This window comes from Argopecten irradians, chromosome 9 (assembly GCF_041381155.1).
Source record: "Argopecten irradians isolate NY chromosome 9, Ai_NY, whole genome shotgun sequence".
NCBI classification, from domain to species: domain Eukaryota; kingdom Metazoa; phylum Mollusca; class Bivalvia; order Pectinida; family Pectinidae; genus Argopecten; species Argopecten irradians.
The window spans coordinates 12,583,037-12,601,284 of NC_091142.1; the positions used below are offsets into that span (position 1 = coordinate 12,583,037).

General features: G+C 33.7%; 1 protein-coding gene across 2 annotated transcripts; it reads left to right on the forward strand.

The window, feature by feature from the left end:
- Positions 1–7,427: 7,427 nt before the first annotated feature.
- Positions 7,428–17,045, forward strand: LOC138331490 (glycolipid transfer protein-like). 2 transcript variants are annotated; one of them, XM_069279159.1, is made up of 7 exons: positions 7,456–7,688; positions 9,203–9,258; positions 10,258–10,391; positions 11,642–11,792; positions 12,053–12,154; positions 14,167–14,293; positions 15,911–17,045. In XM_069279159.1, exons 1-6 carry the CDS (start codon positions 7,547–7,549, stop codon positions 14,269–14,271), a joined length of 690 nt encoding a protein of 229 aa, XP_069135260.1. In that variant the 5' UTR covers positions 7,456–7,546; the 3' UTR covers positions 14,272–14,293; positions 15,911–17,045. The 2 variants fall into 2 exon arrangements, with proteins under 2 accessions (XP_069135261.1, XP_069135260.1); XM_069279160.1 differs by lacking the exon at positions 14,167–14,293 and having other exon boundaries at positions 7,428–7,688.
- Positions 17,046–18,248: the final 1,203 nt, after the last annotated feature.

The window sequence follows — 18,248 nt, forward strand, 5'->3', positions numbered from 1 at the left end:
GAAAAGCAGGGAAAAGATCCCTCTTTCTGTTGTCAGACATAGATCATTCTTTGGTGGGCGCCAAGATCCCTCTGGGATCTCTTGTTATGTTATTGAAAATCAATATTTACGGAGAGAGGGAGAGAGTGGGTGATGGGAGGTGGCAGGAAAGGGATATAGGATGCTATTGGGTCATCTTGCCTGCAGCCTGTTTTACCGGTAATATTGAAGAATAGGTATAAGTCGCCACCTTGATTTATAGCAGTCAGACCTGTCTATAAAGACCAAGAAAATAGGGTCTTTATTGGCAGATGGTTTTATTTAAAATTGTGATGGAAATGACAATTTGGGACCCCATGAAAGTGGTCTTATTAAGCAGGTGGTCGTTATACAGAGGTTGTCCCTAAGGCAGGTTTGACAGTATTGCATTGTTATGAAATTATAATCACACATTTTAATGTTGGGTACAGAGTCTTCTTTTCTTTTGAGAAATAAACTAGAAATTAATGAACAAAAGCGAATAATAGTCTCTGGGATTTTTTTCTTATTAAAAACTTATGCGTGATTAAAATATCGAGAATCACTGTGGTCATTAAGACAAGGCATGGAACACTCTCTGTGAAGTGTAGTGTTTATTATGAAGGTGATGGTTCGGCAGGTGAATAATATTCTTTTAAAAGGCTGAAAAAATACACAATCAAAAGATGTTGGACTATATTTTTGTTGTTGTCATGGTAACCGCTGTGAGTAGTGTTTTTATTTGGCTGTATGAGTAATGCGGTTCAATAGTCATCATTCCTGTTTTATATAGCTTGCCAAATATTAGTTAGTGTAGTTGTATAGCTGGATGTTTGTCAATATTCTTGATTTTTGCAGGTCAAAGGTCAATATTTAGATAGGTCCAATATTGGTAAGCAGCTTATTGGAAGTAGTGTATAAAAAGAGTTTTAATGTGTGAAAGGAAATCAGCCTCTGATAGCATTTTAAATGCTGTCTTGTCTTTGTTAAGAGTTGAGTATAGAGTAGCTTATGCTCAATTATTTTGTTTTGTTTTTTATTTTCTTATTTTATTATCGCTTTTATATTAACTAGGTATGTAATAGTATTTTTTTTACATTTGGCATTTTGTTAACTGGACTTGTAGATGTACATGTACGGTACCTATATATTTGAATAATATATTATAGTTGCATGTTTATGTAAATTGCTAGTACTTTTCTTATGCTGATAACAAACAAACAGATAGGTAAATTCTATAGATCGCTTAATTTTTATAATTTAGTTAAAACTAGAAGCTTTTGTTTGGTGTTGATACTGAGAGTACAGACTAATTCAGATAATGATTGTCAATGTTAAGGCATTCTGTCTTTTAAATATTGTAGTTATATGCCCTTACAAGTAGATATTCATTGTAACCTAATTTTTGAGCAAAAATTATGATGTGATGTTACGCTCAGAAAAAAGGATGTATCGGTCAAAACCTACACACAAGGGCAGATAACTCATGAAATGCAAATTCAGAGCATATAATACTGATGTAAATGTTGATCCTGTTGACATCATAAAAACATATAATATATTACTTATTTTAAAGACTCAACTCAGAATGGTAATTACTGGTTACAAATCGTAATTACTGGTTACAAATCATAATTACTGGTTACATCTATTTAATAGACTAATTGTCATGCAATGTAATTACTGAACTGGTTACAAATATTAACTACTGGTCATGGAATATAATTACTTGTTACAAATAGTATTAGTAATCATAGAATGTAATTGCTGGGTTACAGATCATTAAACTATTTTCAATTGAATGTAATTACTAGTTACAAATTGTAATTACTGGTTATAAAATGTAATTACTGGTTACAGATCATATTTACTGGTATTGGAATATTATTCCATTTTTACAGATTGGAATTACTGGTCAAAATGTAATTACCAGTTACACATTGTAATTACTGGTTTAAAAATCTGAATACTAGTTACAAATTATATTTACTGGTAGTGGAATGTAATTACTAGTTACAGATTGCGGTGGCCGAGTGGTTAAGATGTCCCGACATATTACCACAAGCCCTCCACCTCTGGGAAGCGGGTTGGAATCACTTGTGGGGCAGTTGCCAGGTACTGACCGCTGGTCAGTGGTTTTTCTCCGGGTACTCCGGCTTTCCTCCACTAACAAACCTGGCACGTCCTGACATGACCCTGGCTATTACTAGGACGTTAAAATAAACAAACCAAAAGTTACAAGTTGTAATTACTGGTCTTACAATGTAATTACTGGTTATATAACCGAAATCCATTGGTCATTATATAATTAGTTACAGATTGTAATTACTGGTCATAAAATGTAATTACTGGTTATATAACTGAATTACTGGTTACAGTCTTACAGATCATATTTACTGGCTCAAGTAATAAAATAATTTAATTGAACTGGTAATAGAATGTAATTACTGGTTACAGAATGTAATTAAGAATGTAATTCATGGCTACAGAATGTAATTAGTTATATTGTATCCTAATTACCTATCCCAGGTGATAAAACCTGGTCCTTTGTGTTGTCAATGTAATGTATAAAGATATATGTATGATGTTATGCCTATAGTATTATAAATACAAACATTATAAAACTTGTTCTCTCTGAAGTTCTGTGTTTTTTAGCCCACCATCATTAGATGGTGGGCTATTCAAATCGCCTTTCGTCCGTGGTCCGTCCGTCGTCCGTCCTTCCGTCCTTCCGTCCTTCCGTCTGTCCTATTTCTCGTACTGAAGGATCTTTCGTCAAATTTCATACTTAGGTTACCTACTGCATATTGCATTTTCGAGTTCTACAGAAAGGCGGCCATCTGATTTTGATAGGATCTTTCTCAAATTTCAAATAGTGCTGAAAGATGTTTCCCATATAGGGCCCTAGTTGTGCATATTGCATTTTGGGACCGATCGTTCAACAAGATGGCCGACAGGCGGCCATCTTGGATTTTGATAGTTAAAGTTTGTTACCGCTATTTCTCAAAAAGTGCTGAAGGGATCTTTCTCAAATTTCATATATAGATTCCCCTAGAGCCCTAGTTGTGCATATTGCATTTTGGGACTGATCTATCAACAAGATGGCCGACAGGCAGCCATCTTGGATTTTGATAGTTGAAGTTTGTTACTGCTATTACTCAAAAAAGTACTGAAAGGATCTTTCTCAAACTTCATATATAGGTTCTTCTAGGGCCCTAGTTGTGCATATTGCATTTTGGGACCGATCGAGCAACAAGATGGCCGACAGGCGGCCATCTTGGATTTTGATAGTTAAAGTTTGTTACGCGCAATTTCTCAAAAAGTGCTGAAGGGATCTTTCTCAAATTTCATATACAGGTTCCCCTAGGACCCTAGTTGTGCATATTGCATTTTAGGACCGATCGGTGAAAAAGATGGCCGACAGGTGGCCATCTTGGATTTTGATAGTTAAAGTTTGTTACAGCTATTGCTCAAAAAATACTGAAGGGGTCTTTCTCAAATTTCGTATATAGGTTCTTCTAGGGCCCTAGTTGTGCATATTGCATTTTGGGACCGATCGTTCAACAAGATGGCCAACAGGCGGCCATCTTGGATTTTGATAGTTAAAGATTGTTACCGCTATTTCTCAAAAAGTACTAAAGGTATCGTTCACAAATTTCATATGAAGGTTCCCCAAGGACCCTAGTTGTGCATATTGTTATTTGTGACCGATCGGTAAACAAGATGGCCGACCGACGGCCATCTTGGATTTTGATTGTTTAAGTTTGTTACCGCTATTTCTCAGAAAGTACTGAAGGGATCTTTCTCAAATTTTATGTGTAGGTTCCCCTTGTACCATAGTTGTGCATAGTACCTTTTAGGACTGATGCATAATGCCTTTCGGGACTGATCGGTAAACAAGATGGCCAACCGGCCGCCATCTTAGATTTCATTGTTGAAGTTTGTTACCACTATTTCTTAGAAAGTACTATAGCGATCTGTCTCAAATTTTATATGTCGTGTGTTTGAAAAAGTTTGAAAAGCAGGGAAAAGATCCCTCTTTCCATTGTCAGACATAGATCATTCTTTGGTGGGCGCCAAGATCCCTCTGGGATCTCTTGTTTAATATAATTGCTTTTTTTCTCTTTGATGTAATAATGAGAAAAGTGAATATTGGGTTATAAGGAAAATGTTGGTCATTCACTGATAGGTAAGAAATTTTATCACAAAGTTGAGAAAATGTAGCGGCCATATTGGGGAGCTCAGAACACTAGCTGGACAAGCTACCTTGTCACCAAAGATTAGCCTAGTCCACTTACCTGCTTGTGGGACATCATGGCGACCAAGTTGCCGACTAAGCCGGCTGGAGTGTAGGGAATTATTTAAATGGTCTATAAAATCAGTTTGATTGACAAGTTGGATCTATGTATATTGATGTACATATGTACATGACTTTACATTTTGAATTGTGTAATCGCTACGATATTTGTTCTGACATTGAATAGGTACACATGTGTTTGCAAGCATGGGCGTGGCTATATTACCCATGGCGATTTGTCAATTATAGCGATAGTGTTTCTGTATTAATGATCAACATTTCATGTTAATACAAAAAAGGAAAACTAACTAAATTTTTTGAATATACAGCAGCTAATGCTCAATTATTGAGTGAGAATCTGCTATGTGGGTTCATGGCAGTTTGCAAACAAAATTTCTAAAATCATACCCCGTTGAAATTAAAAAAATTAGTGACATCAATGCTAAAATGAACAAGAGGCCCAGAGGGCCTGTATCGCTCAACCTGGATTTTTGTTAGTAATTATCACAATACTCTGACAATTAGAAAAATAAGCAAAATTGACTCCCAAAGTTTAATTTTGAATCACAACCATACAATGATGCTATTGATACCATACAAATATGCTATCCAATACATAGGTTCAGAGACAAAGTAATTTATATGAAAATAGTAGCCTAATTGACCTTTTTGACCTCGCATCTATTGCCGTTTAAGGCCCCGGGTGTCAGCCCAATCATTTGTACAATTTCAAATCCCAACCCTATTAGGATGCTACCATTGCATTATAAGTGCTTTTCCATTCTTAGTTGCAGAGAAGAAGTCGTTTATATGGAAATAAACAAATTGACCCCTTTTGACCCCACCCTTCAGGCCCCGGGGGGTCAGCCCCATCATTTGCAAAATTTTGAATCCAAACCCTATAAGGATGTAACCATTGCATTATGAGCGCAATCCCATGTTAAGTTGCAGAGAAAAAGTCATTTATATGGAAATTGACCACTTTTGACCCCGCCCCTCAGGCCCCCGGGGGTCAGCCCTATCATTTGCTCAATTTGGAATCCCCAGCCTACAAGGATGCTACCATTGCATTATGGGTGCTATACCATGCTTAGTTGCAGAGAAGAAGTCATTTATATGGAAATAGCCAAAATGACCCCTTTTGACCCCGCCCCTCAGGCCCCCGGGGGGTCAGCCCTATCATTTGCAAAATTTTGAATCCCCACCCTACAAGGATGCTACCAGTGCATTATGGGTGCTATACCATGCTTAGTTTCAGAGAAGAAGTCGATTATATGGAAATAGCCAAATTGACCCCTTTTGACCCCGCCCCTCAGGGCCCCCGGGGGGTCAGACCCATCATTTGCACAATTTGGAATCCCCACCCTATAAGGATGCTACCATTGCATAATGGGTGCTATACCATGCTTAGTTGCAGAGAAGAAGTCATTTATATGAAAATAGCCAAATTGGCCCCTTTTGACCCCGCCCCTCAGGCCCCCGGGGGGTCAGCCCCATTATTTGTACAATTTTGAATCCCCACCCTATAAGGATGCTACCATTGCATTATGGGTGCTATACCATGCTTAGTTTCAGAGAAGAAGTCGTTTATATGGAAATAGCCAAATTGACCCCTTTTGACCCCGCCCCTCAGGCCCCCCGGGGGTCAGCCCCATCATTTGTACAATTTTGAATCCCCACCCTATAATGATACTACAATTGCATTATGAGTGCTATCTCATGCTTAGTTCAGAGAAGAAGTCGTTTATATGGAAATAGCCAAATTGACCCCATTTGACCCCGCCCCTCAGGCCCCCTGGGGGTCAGCCCCCATCATTTGTACAATTTTGAATCCCCACCCTATAAGGATGCTACCATTGCATTATGGGTGCTATCCCATGCTTGGTTTCAGAGAAGAAGTCGTTTATATGGAAATAGCCAAATTGACCCCTTTTGGCCCCGCCCCTCAGGCCCCCGGGGGGTCAGCCCCATCATTTGTACAATTTTCAGTTAATAGCCCATAAGGATGCTACCAGTCAAATTTTGTTGAAATCCGACCAGCGGTTATGGAGAAGAAGTCGATTGTTGACGGACGCCGGACGCCAGACGCCGGACGCCGGACGCGGACGCTGCGGTATCCCATAAGCTCACTTCGGTCCTTTGGACCAGGTGAGCTAATAAGACAACTTCATTTTTTTTTTTCATTTCAAAATAACTATTAAATTGTGGATGAATTTAAGGATGCTCCACCGCCGACAGAGCACAAACGGTACTCATCATTTGAATAATAACTGGTGTTTCATCGTGTATATATATGCCTAATTAACACAAAAAATAATATAAAATATTTATATTGCTTTTGGCAGATGCAATATCAGAACTTCATTCCATATAGGACATAGTGCCACATTTTTTTTCCGGGATGCAATTAATTATTTTTGATGATTTTACTTGAAGTAAAATTAGAAGCTCAAACATTTCAATGGTGGCATTGTTGTAAAGTAAGTAACTTTTGTAATTGAAGAAAATATCAAATCGTCTGCTCCTTTTTTTGATTGAGAAAAAACCAGAAACATACATACATATATATGTATGTATGTTTCTGAAAAAACGCTATAGCGGTGGAGCATCTTTAAATAAAACTAATAATTATATTATGTCATTTTTCATTTAAACAATAAAAAAAAATAGAATTTATTTTAAAACAATTTGCATGAAGTTTTTATTCAATTAGCAATTAAGCATTTATGTCAGTATTTTTTAATTTCAACGGTGTATAAAAAAATTGTTTGCAAACTGTGTTGGTGTTTTTCAAACTAAATTTTTTTCATAACCAGCAACTTTGTGCAATAAGGAAAGAAATCAAATGCATATTTACTGCAATAGAATAATATGCCGTGCATAAAAAAAAAGAGTTAAAATATGTCTGACTTCTTTTAGAAGTTTTTTGTTTGTAATAAGCACCACTTTTTTTTATAATTTTTATGCACCCTTGGCATTAATTACGGCGATACAGTAAATCATGGATGAAATGAGATGAAAAGAAAGATTTCAGAAAATATATTTAATGCCAATACAGTCTCTTGATTATTTGGATAAAATTTTACGTTTTCTATCTCATTTAACCTGATATTGGATCTGTGACATTTCGGTTCGGTTATGATATTTAGTACTTACTTGAGTACTGTACTATAATATTACTTGTTTACTTCCGGTAACGTAGCAGGTACTTGCACGCTCAAACAAACCAGTCAAACATTCCTTAACGTCAGAATGGCAGAACAACAACAAATCACAAAGAATAGCAATGGAACCTTTTTCGAAAGAGAAAAGTTTTACAATCCTGTACCAGAGAATGGGGACATAATGTTAGATGAATTCCTCGCTAAAACCGCCGTGATCACCGGGGTGTTTGGTAAGTTGTATAGGCTAGCTCGTATGGCAACATGCATGGCCGGTTACACGACGTTTTTGATAACAATTAATGATTTAATATACATTATGTTATATAAATTATCTTTCTTCTTTTCCTTTAACAAGTTTTAATTTGTTGTCAATAAAATATTCACAAGGCAAGTTGGTTCAAACATAGATCATTTTAGTATTGAAGTGACAAATTAAAAAATATGCACTTGCATTGTAACTTGCTAACTAAACCAAGGATTTATAAGTGAGAAGGGCTTGGCACTGTCTCTTTACACTACTTAACACCACGCGAGACTTTTATGAACCGGGAATACAAAACATTTTTCAGCAAACCATTCACTAAAACATTTTCTTGTCTTATCGAGTAAAAAGAAACACCAATTTAAAGCTTAATAAATTTCAAAATGTCTAGTCCTTGGTTTAGGGACGGAAGGCCTTCTCCAGAAAGTAAGACATTAAGCTTGTCACCCTCATTAGCTACATCAAAGGTTGCGCTGGTGGATATCTCAAAGGAAAATCAGTCGTCGCCCAACGTCATGGCCAGTGCACGAACACAAAAGTGCTTGTGATGTATTCGTCCTAAACCCAGAGTGACAAATCCTTCTCACTTATAAATCCTTAACTAAACAACGTTTTTAAGTCTTACATTAACCTGTATCAGGAATGCAGAAAATATTTGAGTCAAACCAGGCTTGAACCTGCGATAAAACTCTCTAGTTGCTTTAGATAATGATAGAGTTACAAATTATACCTGTAGAGGTTAAGACTAAAGAACAATGTCCTTAAGATCAATGCTCCTGAAAGAAGCAATTTTGAACTATTAACGATTAACCTATTGTTCACTAGACTTTAGCTACTGTTGTAGCGGAAAAGATACACTTCTGACTAATTTATCGAAATGTCCTGCTACAATAGTAGCTACACTCCTCCTGCCTTGCTCAAAAAATGTAACTATTATCATAATTTATGTACTCATAAGTTAATCGATCTCTACCCTTGCTATTAAAGTGTACTTCAATGGTTGAAACAGAGGTTGGCAAACCCACCAATTTTGTGACAGAACTTTGAGGGAGAAAATGTCACAGTCTGACAAAGTCTTAAACCCTAGACCTACGTTAAAACACCAACTTCACCAAGTTACTACAAACTAAAATTGCTTGCCAAAAATATGAAAATACAACAGTTTCTTTATTTGATTTCTCTTGCAAATGGATTAATGTCTTATTTTGTGCATTGTTTTTGTGAAAGGGTAGCCCACATTTGGTCCTATTAAGCGCCCCCTTATTTCCTTCAATTATTTATTAGGTCAAATACGATAATATATATTTGATATCTATAAATTCTTGTACATGTACGTTGTCTGTAGTTTTTTGTATGCTATGATATTTCATTTATATTCTGCTTACCTGATTCTTGGTCTATACTTTCATGCTGTACTTTGTATTCTTTGCTGTTTCTGACATTGGCATCAAATTATCTCTAAGTTTCTTCATTTCCTTTCAGAAAGCTTTGGAAAAACCTTTTCTCCAGTCCAAAGCGACATGGACAATAATATTAAGGTGAGTGACTTTTTTGGCCTTGGTAATGATAAGAACTTAATCAATGACAATAATGATACTGGTACTCGTTTTAAAAAGTACCGATACGTTTGGAAAAAGTGAACACATGATTTTCTAAGGAAATCTACATGCAAAAAGTGACTACCTTAAATGAAGGAGACAAGTGTATGTAAGAACATGATCTTCTAAAGTCTTGCAATGCTGTTTTATAATGAAATATACATTGTTTGTTGTACTTGTTTATTTTCTTACATAATTACAGTGTTACAGCAATTAAAATCAATCTTATAGCAGACTTATTTGGTGGTTTAGGTAGAATCTTACCATAAACGTTCTGTCAATGATACATAGCATAAATATATATATAAAAAATACCCCCTATATACTATATTGATATTTACAGTTTATTATAGTGACATACCCACTATGTAGGTTTTTTTTTAAATATGTTATTAGCAGAACATGTAAGCTCTTGTGATCTAACATAGGTCTTTAGATTTTCTTATTGAACACGATACAAAGTTTTAAAAACAAATAACTTATATTGATGTTTTACTGGTGAATACTGTAAATATACTTATTCAGGGCAGTCAAATTTAGCACAAATGAAAAAAAAAAGAAAAAAAAGTGAATTATGATTTACTAGCATGGATATATATTAGTGCAATTTGATGGTTCAATATAAGAAATAAAGTCCAAATTTAGTGTTGTACATGAATAAGCACTTCAAAGATAATGCAAAAATGCTGACAGTAAAATAAGTAGGTTAATAGTAACTGTTAATTTTTCCAAACTTTTGTTGACAAAAACACAAAGTCAGCAACTTAACAGTATGGAAAGAGTACCGGAATTAATCAATTAAAAAAATCTTGGGCACCTAGAGAGATGAATGTATCTTGTTAAGTACTGATAAAACTGTATACTATTAAAATCTACTGTTAATTACATTTACTCATGTTTTCATTAAATATATTTTCTTATGTGCTTTTTGTTGTTTAGAAAATAAGAGCTGCTATGGTATCTCCAAATGGAGTTACGTACAAAACGATCCAGGAGCTTATCGAGGATGAAGTGGCAAGAAATGTATATAAGAGTGGAGATTCCGGTACCGTAGCCGGTGTTTGGCTTGGAAGGTATAGTATATCTAGATACAGTATAGCCAGTTATATTTGCAGGTCAAAGATTTTGCAGTTTTGATTAAAAAAAAAGAACAACAGTTTAGAAAAACCAATTTTTGCAGCTTTTGAAATTTTGTGATCAGACTGTACAGCTAATACTTCATACATTTCTTAATATTTCGCTGATCAGAGTTTCACATTCATAGGATGCCTAATTGTTGAAATTTCTTACCCACAAAAATAGGTGGTCATACCATACATTATAACCACAGGTGGTAGGCTAGTTCCTTTGACTCAGAAATAAAAGATTTGAAACTTCGGCCAATATATATGTCCTTAATTAGGAACTAGCCTACCACCTGTGGTTATAACTTAGTTGAGTGCAATATTGGATGGATATGGGATATGAAATGATATACATGTAGTTAGAATGACCAATTCAGAAAAAGATTAACATAAGTAGATGGACATAAAAATACACTCATCAAAATTATATGTCCATCTGAGTACAAATGAATTCATCTAATTAGAAGTTCATTATGAACTATCAAGGGTGAATGAGTAAATGCTGATTCACAGGATATAGTTCATGTCCAATTTCAGTTTTTGTAAAGGGAGGTAAATCATGTCCAATGTTAATGTTTGTAAAGGGGAGATAAATCATGTCCAATGTTAATGTTTGTAAAGGGGAGATAAATCATATCCAATGTTAATGTTTGTAAAGGGGAGATAAATCATGTCCAATGTTAATGTTTGTAAAGGGGAGATAAATCATGTCCAATGTTAATGTTTGTAAAGGGGAGATAAATCATGTCCAATGTTAATGTTTGTAAAGGGAAGGTATATCATGTTCAAAGTTAATATAAGAGGAGATCAATCATGTTCAATGTTAATATAAGGGGAGATAAATCATTCTCTATGTTTATATAAGGGGAGATAAATCAATTCCAGTATTGTGTTTTAAAAGGGGAGATAAATTTTTTCCAATGTTATGTTTGTAAAGGGGAGATAAATCAGGTCCACTGTTAATGTAAGGGGAGATAAATCATTTCCAATGTAATATTTGCAAAGGGAATATAAATTATGTCAAATGTTAATGTAATGTAAAGGGAGATAAATCATGTCAAATGATATATGTCCTATAGTAGACCTTAACCACCTGGAAGTGATAATTTATAAAAAAAAAAAATCAAATGCTTGCAAAGAATGATTGTGTTTTACACAAATATTACTTGTGTCAATTAATAATTTGTATCGTTTAACAGGGGCCTGAAGTTTATGTACTTGTTTTTCGAGCAACTCGTCAAAGCTTACAGAGAAGGAAATACAACTGAAAGTAACACAGGATTTGTCAGTGCAGCTTATGACGGCTCATTAAAGAAACACCATAATTTCATATCTAAAGGAGTATTTAAAGTAAGTAAGATGTTACTGAAACTTGGATATGTTTTGTGTATAAAAGACAATGCAATATGAAGTGAATTTTTTTTACACTTTGCAGATGGTTGTCTATGTGACCCAAAAGAATTGATTTGTTTAAAAAAGGCAAAGCAATAAAAAATAAATGCATTGTTTTACATTTTGTAAGTGGTTGTTCATGTGGTTCCCAAAACAACCGTTTTGTATAGAAAAGATAATGGGATATAAAATAAATATAAAGTTTTTACACTTTGCAGGTGGTTGTTCATGCATCCCCTAATAGGAGCGTTTTGTGTAAAAGATTAATGAAGCCTTGTCCTGAACTAGAGAACATGGACATCCAAGAGATTATCCGCGTGGTCAGTATACAGATCTGTTGTCGATATTGCTCAATTTTTGTGGTTTTTTTTTTCTAATTTTGGTTTTTTACTCAAATTTATGTTCTGTTAAATTGGTTACAGGTTTTATCTTGATTATAAAAAATCATAAATGCAAATTTGACTTATATATGATATATAATAAAATGGGATAGTCTTTAGTTAGAGTTGCACAGTAATCTGTAAATATTTATACCTGTGATTCTGCCAGGTCTGTCATAGTTTCATAGATTCTAGTCTCTATCTAAACTGTACTGTATAACAACTTATTTTTGAGTGCATTTAAATTTTGAAATCGTGAAAATGAATTGCTGTGAAGATTTTCGAATATTGACCGATCTCCATGTGCCATGCCTCGTACTCACAAATGCAGGTTACTTATTCAATGACGGAGCAAACATCGTAGAATACACAATACAAAATGCAAAGTCTCCTGCGTTTGATTGACAGCTGGCAATCCGTCAATTAGTAAAGGAGAACCAAAGAAATCTAGATCGCAAAATTAAAACTTTTTGGAAAAGTCGTTTGGCATAAAATCGCGAAAATAAGTTGGTTTACAGTAAAAACTTGTGATAAACCTGATTACCAGGAATAATTTTCTATAGTATTTGTCTAATGTGTTCAGACTGATATGTAACATGAACACTGTATATAATCTAATTAGTACACATGGAAGTACAATCATGTAATAACCGGTGTCTCTGTGTGTACACAGTGGAATACTGTTAGTGTGGCTTTATTGCATTAGAAAACGAGGCATCCAAATGTTCTTACAACAAATAGACTTAACAACAAGAGATTCATGATGAAATGAGGTAATAATGGGGAGAAGAGAATTGAAATTTATAAGATTTTGTGTTGATACATATTTGTATTTTGCACTGTAAATATCATAATTTCATTTGCTTACTAGTAAGCACTCATTTTCAAATATATTTAAGATATATTCATTAATCTATTAGCATTGCCATTGGGGAAAAATGCTAAAATTGTCAACACAATATATAAAAACTTTTGCACAAAATTTTATTCAATTATCTTAAATTAATTTTCAATTGATTAATTAGCTGGGACATTATGCTTAAATGGGATGGTCACATGCTTGTTTTTTTCCATTTTGTACAATTAATTTTTCTTTTTATTTTGGTGTTTATGTTACAGTTTCAAGAATGTTATTTTATCATTTCAAGCATCTGCATTACCCAGAGGCCAATATGATCTGCTAGAGTTACTTCCCTTGGTTTCACCCTAGCTCAACTCGATTTACACGCTTCTAAGAAAAGGATCTTCTCAGAAGATCTTCCACCATACAGACCGAAGAGCTTCTAGAATTAGAAAAATTATAAATCAAGTGATCAGAAGTTTTATTCTAGAAACAGAAGAGGGCAAATCGAGTTAGGCTTCTGTGAGAACCTGTGATAAATCAGAATGTCTGGGGTTTTACAAGGAAATTTAAATCTAAATATCAGTGCAGAGTTTGGCTTGAGGTGTTTGGATGTTTGGTTTTCTTCTGCTTTAACATTAACTTTGCCTCACTGGAATCTTAACACTGTTGTGAAGTATGAGTGGATTAAATGTGGAAATGTCTGCAATAGTGATTATTTCAAGAAAAGTCTATCCTGAAAAGTACACATATCAAAATGATGTACTCTAAAATCTAGATTAACATTTAAAAATGTGATGTAATTTGAAACAACCAAAATAAATTTTGCATAATCTAATGATGAAAATGTACATAAAATTTTATGAATTTAAAAAATATATGTTTGATCAATCTATTGATGAAAATATACATAAATTACATTTGATAGATTTATTAATAAAAATATACATCAATTATATTTGATAAAAATAAATAAAACTATGTAAAACTTAACGATATTTTTTTCGTACCATCACCTTAAATCCACTAATGCTACACACCTTTAGTTGAAAGAATGTATATATATATATTAATATATCAATGTGTTTATCACGTAATGGTACGACGACAGGTAATAGATGATATGGAGTCCTATCTCGTTAACCTGAAGGCTACCACAGACACCTGGAATCGTCAGTGTATGGAAGTGTTAGAGGACAAGTATGACAAGCTATAAATGGCTTGTTACACAGATCAGGGTACCTATATTTACGAATCTTACAAAACTCTCAAAACCTTTGCAGCTGTAACAGTCCTTATTGTTTTATAACAATTTTCACATATTTACTTTTAGTTACATTACTCTGTCTTTGTGTATTATAAGAGTTATTTCCCTTTAAGGAAGTTTTCAGTTGTGACGTCAACATTTAATGAGTGTTGCTTTCTATGAGAAATATTATGTTACCCTCTTAGACACATATGACATCACAATATATACCTACCTGCAAGGGCAGATAACTCCTTAATGTACAAAGACAGAATATCTTCACAATGTTTTCACAGTTCTAAATATTTTCTCATAAACACTGTCAACTATATTAATTCTACACACACATTTCCACAAGCACATTGCAAGAAATTTTTAGCTTGTACTGTGAAACCTACCTTAATGACCACCTCTGTAGAATGACCACCTGCATATTAAGGACACTTTTGCAGGGTCCCAAATGGCTATTTATAACACAATTTGACCTGTGTATAAAGACAACTTGGCTACAAAGACCACTTCTTCCTTGTCTCTTGGGAGGTCTTTATAGACCAGTTGGACTGTAATTTGATTTTTTTTTTCAGAAATTCACTAAGAATACTTTTCAAAACTGATAGAATGGCACATTTTGCAAATGTCAACCTCCCCCCCCCATAATAGTACATAATACTAATAGTTATATTCCTCAAATTTGCTCTCTAACTCTTCCATGAAGGAGTTGAGAGTTAACTAAGAATCGTCCCAATTTAAAGCATTAAATTTCATCTGTCTTTAAAAATCTACTCTTCCTTGAAACAATACTGCCAATCTCTGATTATAAAAAAAATGGGTGATGACCTTTGAAGACGAGGTGAAGGGGTCAAAACAAGGGTCATGTGCACATATGAACTATGACCTACCTTGGCATGCCATTTTTGTGAGAATTTTCAGAGTTTGTTCCTGGTGCTGTCTTTGATGACCAGGCGGGTCAATTGGGTTATGTATACTTAATTGTCTAAAACAATGGTCAATCCGGGGAATTAGGGGAAGTTGGCAATATTATTGAAGCTATGTTCTTGATTAAAACAATACAATCACTGTTGAAAATAACGGCGTACTAGTCATCAAAACAGCAAACATAAAATTTTCACTGGTTGTACATGTATAATGATTACATTAGACAGAAAGGTATCTATTGTATTCACACTGATATATGTAGTAGTCCTATCTAACTTTCAAACAAGTAAGTACGTGTATAGTTTTTATCATAACTTGTTTTTATGTGTAAATCTTCATGCATCCTCTGTATATATAAGTTTATATATTTTTGAGTTTTAAATACAACTCATATCTATTGAATCTTTTTATAAGAATTGATATAAAAAAATACCTATATATTATTTGATACATTTTTTTTATAAAAATATAAATATATGACTATTTATATATAAAATTTGAAGCATCTTGTTATAGAAGAATGTAAATATATGAATACATGACATTTTAGTTATTTTACAATATTTATTGTTATATGAACAAATATGAATCTATTGACTTTCAGTTTCCAATTTTTGCAGTGCCCATAATTTATTTACTCTACTAGTTTTATGTCTACGTTTCATTTTTTTAGGTAAGTCAAAGCTTGGAGATATTCCTGGAAGAAGGGTATTTCAGAGACAATGTCCTGGGTTTCCTGAAAGCTTACGAGGTCAGAGGATTGGAGAATATTTAATACAACAACAGGAGGCTGATTCTACACAAATTCAAATTTCTTATCACTAGCACATATAGCACAATATTTTTTCTAAAATATGTGATATATTACCGGTTTTTTTCACAGAGATGATTTGCGAAATATTGAGAAATGGTTGCATCATATTCCATCTTTGCACACTACAGAGTTACCTCCCTTGCGTTAGCTATTCATTATGATGTTATTATTTTGTGAGTGAAATTTGTGTCATTTTCTCTGAAAAGTATGATGTTACGCTCGCAAACACATGATGTCATAATCAATACCTACTGTAAGGGCAGATAACTCTGTCATGTTCAAAGATAGGATAACACTTTGAAAGCCAGATTGAGGAATTATGAATTCCAATAACTGGCTATATATCATGGTACTTTTGTTTCTACTAAATCTATTCCTTCTCTGGATATTACAGAGTTATCTCCCTTGTGGATAGGTATTATTTGACGTCATTACTTTCTGAGCAAGATTACATTGTTTTCTCTGAAAAAAATGATGTTGTGGTCATTAAACCAGGATGTAATAAACGGTACCTACCTGCAAGGGTAGATAGCTCAGTCTGTAATATGTAAATAGTTGTATGTAGCCACCAGTGTGTTTATAAATAAACAACTTTAGGACATTAAATAGTTGATATAGACCATGGACGTACGGGTTTTCTGTGTATCAATTCAGGGTACGGGTGTAATGAAAACGGGTATTGTCATATATAGTTATCGAAGCAAATCAATGAAGAAGGCTTGCTTGTCGTCATAGAAATAATTCCCATGAAATGTTAAGGTTTATTGTATATATAAGGACTTTTTAAAGGAGCATTCATTTGTTTAAACAACTGGAATGTAAGCATCCAATGAACACTAGAAATAAGGGTACACCTTTTACAATGTCTTTCAATAATAAAATCCTATCCATTTGGTACAGGAAATAGTGTGTCAACCAATATTGTCTATTCACATATGTTTTTGCAGTGATTAATTAGACATTAGGACAAATCCATGAATTTTTGATAAAATAATACTACTTTAAGAACTTTCTGTTTACCTGCATGTATTAATTTTTTATTTAAACTTTTTACTGTTTGGGAAAAAAAAGATCTTTTGTATTTAGTCTCCCTAAGGCTGTTTCAAATGAAAGAATGTTCTTTTAATTGTTTTAGAACTAAATTGATACTGATGTAATACTAATCATACGTACACAGAATTGATGTGTATTTATTTTTGGGTATAGTGTAATTGACAGATAGCATGTGACTTAGCATTTGGTACTGTGTATGCTAGAACATTAGCTCTTAGACATTAAATAGGTATACCTGCACGATGTGTGGCTACATACTCCCTGGTGATCGGTCAATTGAGATAACCTCCACCTTATATCAAAATCATTTGAATTGAAGACTGAATATAATACTGTTGTGTATTTGACCTGCTTGTTTGATTGTACTCCTTGTTAACAGGTAAGATATTCTCCTTTCTTATTTGAGTGTTTATTGAGTAGAAAGGTTTACTTCAATGTGAAATATACATGTTGTAATGGTGAAATTATTGGAAATGAAAAGATTTAAGTTTAAAAATGTTTTTTCTTTGGAAAACTGTGTCAGTTTTTCTCTTGTTTTTGATTGAGTTTTAATGTTTTGAATTAAATTTCCAATAAGTATCTCACTTGAAGCATAATCTTCTTAATTCATTCACTCCTGAAATTCCATAATGGACTGGTCTAGTCTTTGATTTAGAAGAGTCTATATATGTATCTTCAGGGGTGAATCAGTTAAGTATCTCTAAGCTTGGATTTTGAAACCCTGGCACCTCGGGACCAAATTTTTTTTGTTAAATTTTGTAGATTTTGATTTTCCTCGTGTGTAAACTGACGGAGATGATATGTCAGTTTAATAGCAATACATTTATATCGTGTACATCTGTAGGTTAGATGAGTGAGCGGTATGTCTGTCTTTATTTCTGTTTTCATAAATACCATATTGGTCATACCTATCAATTTTAAGTACTAAAGAAATGAGATTATTTATTAGATCTGTTTTAAGAAAATATATTTATTAGATCTGTATTAAGAAGATATTTTAACAACATTCAAACTTGAATACAGATTTATACACAAAAGATTGAAAACATATGTTATAGATTTGTATGTTTTTTTTGTTTTTGTTTTTTTTTGCAATTTTATCAAATAAAAGGAAAAATAATTAGAAGCTTAAATGAAAAAGTTG

Coding starts and splice junctions, on each gene's coding strand:
- LOC138331490 (XM_069279159.1), top strand. CDS start 7,547: ATGGCAGAACAACAACAAATCACAAAGAATAGCAATGGAACCTTTTTC. Junction 7,689..9,202: donor CGTGATCACCGGGGTGTTTG/GTAAGTTGTATA, acceptor ATTTCCTTTCAG/AAAGCTTTGGAAAAACCTTT. Junction 10,392..11,641: donor GCCGGTGTTTGGCTTGGAAG/GTATAGTATATC, acceptor ATCGTTTAACAG/GGGCCTGAAGTTTATGTACT.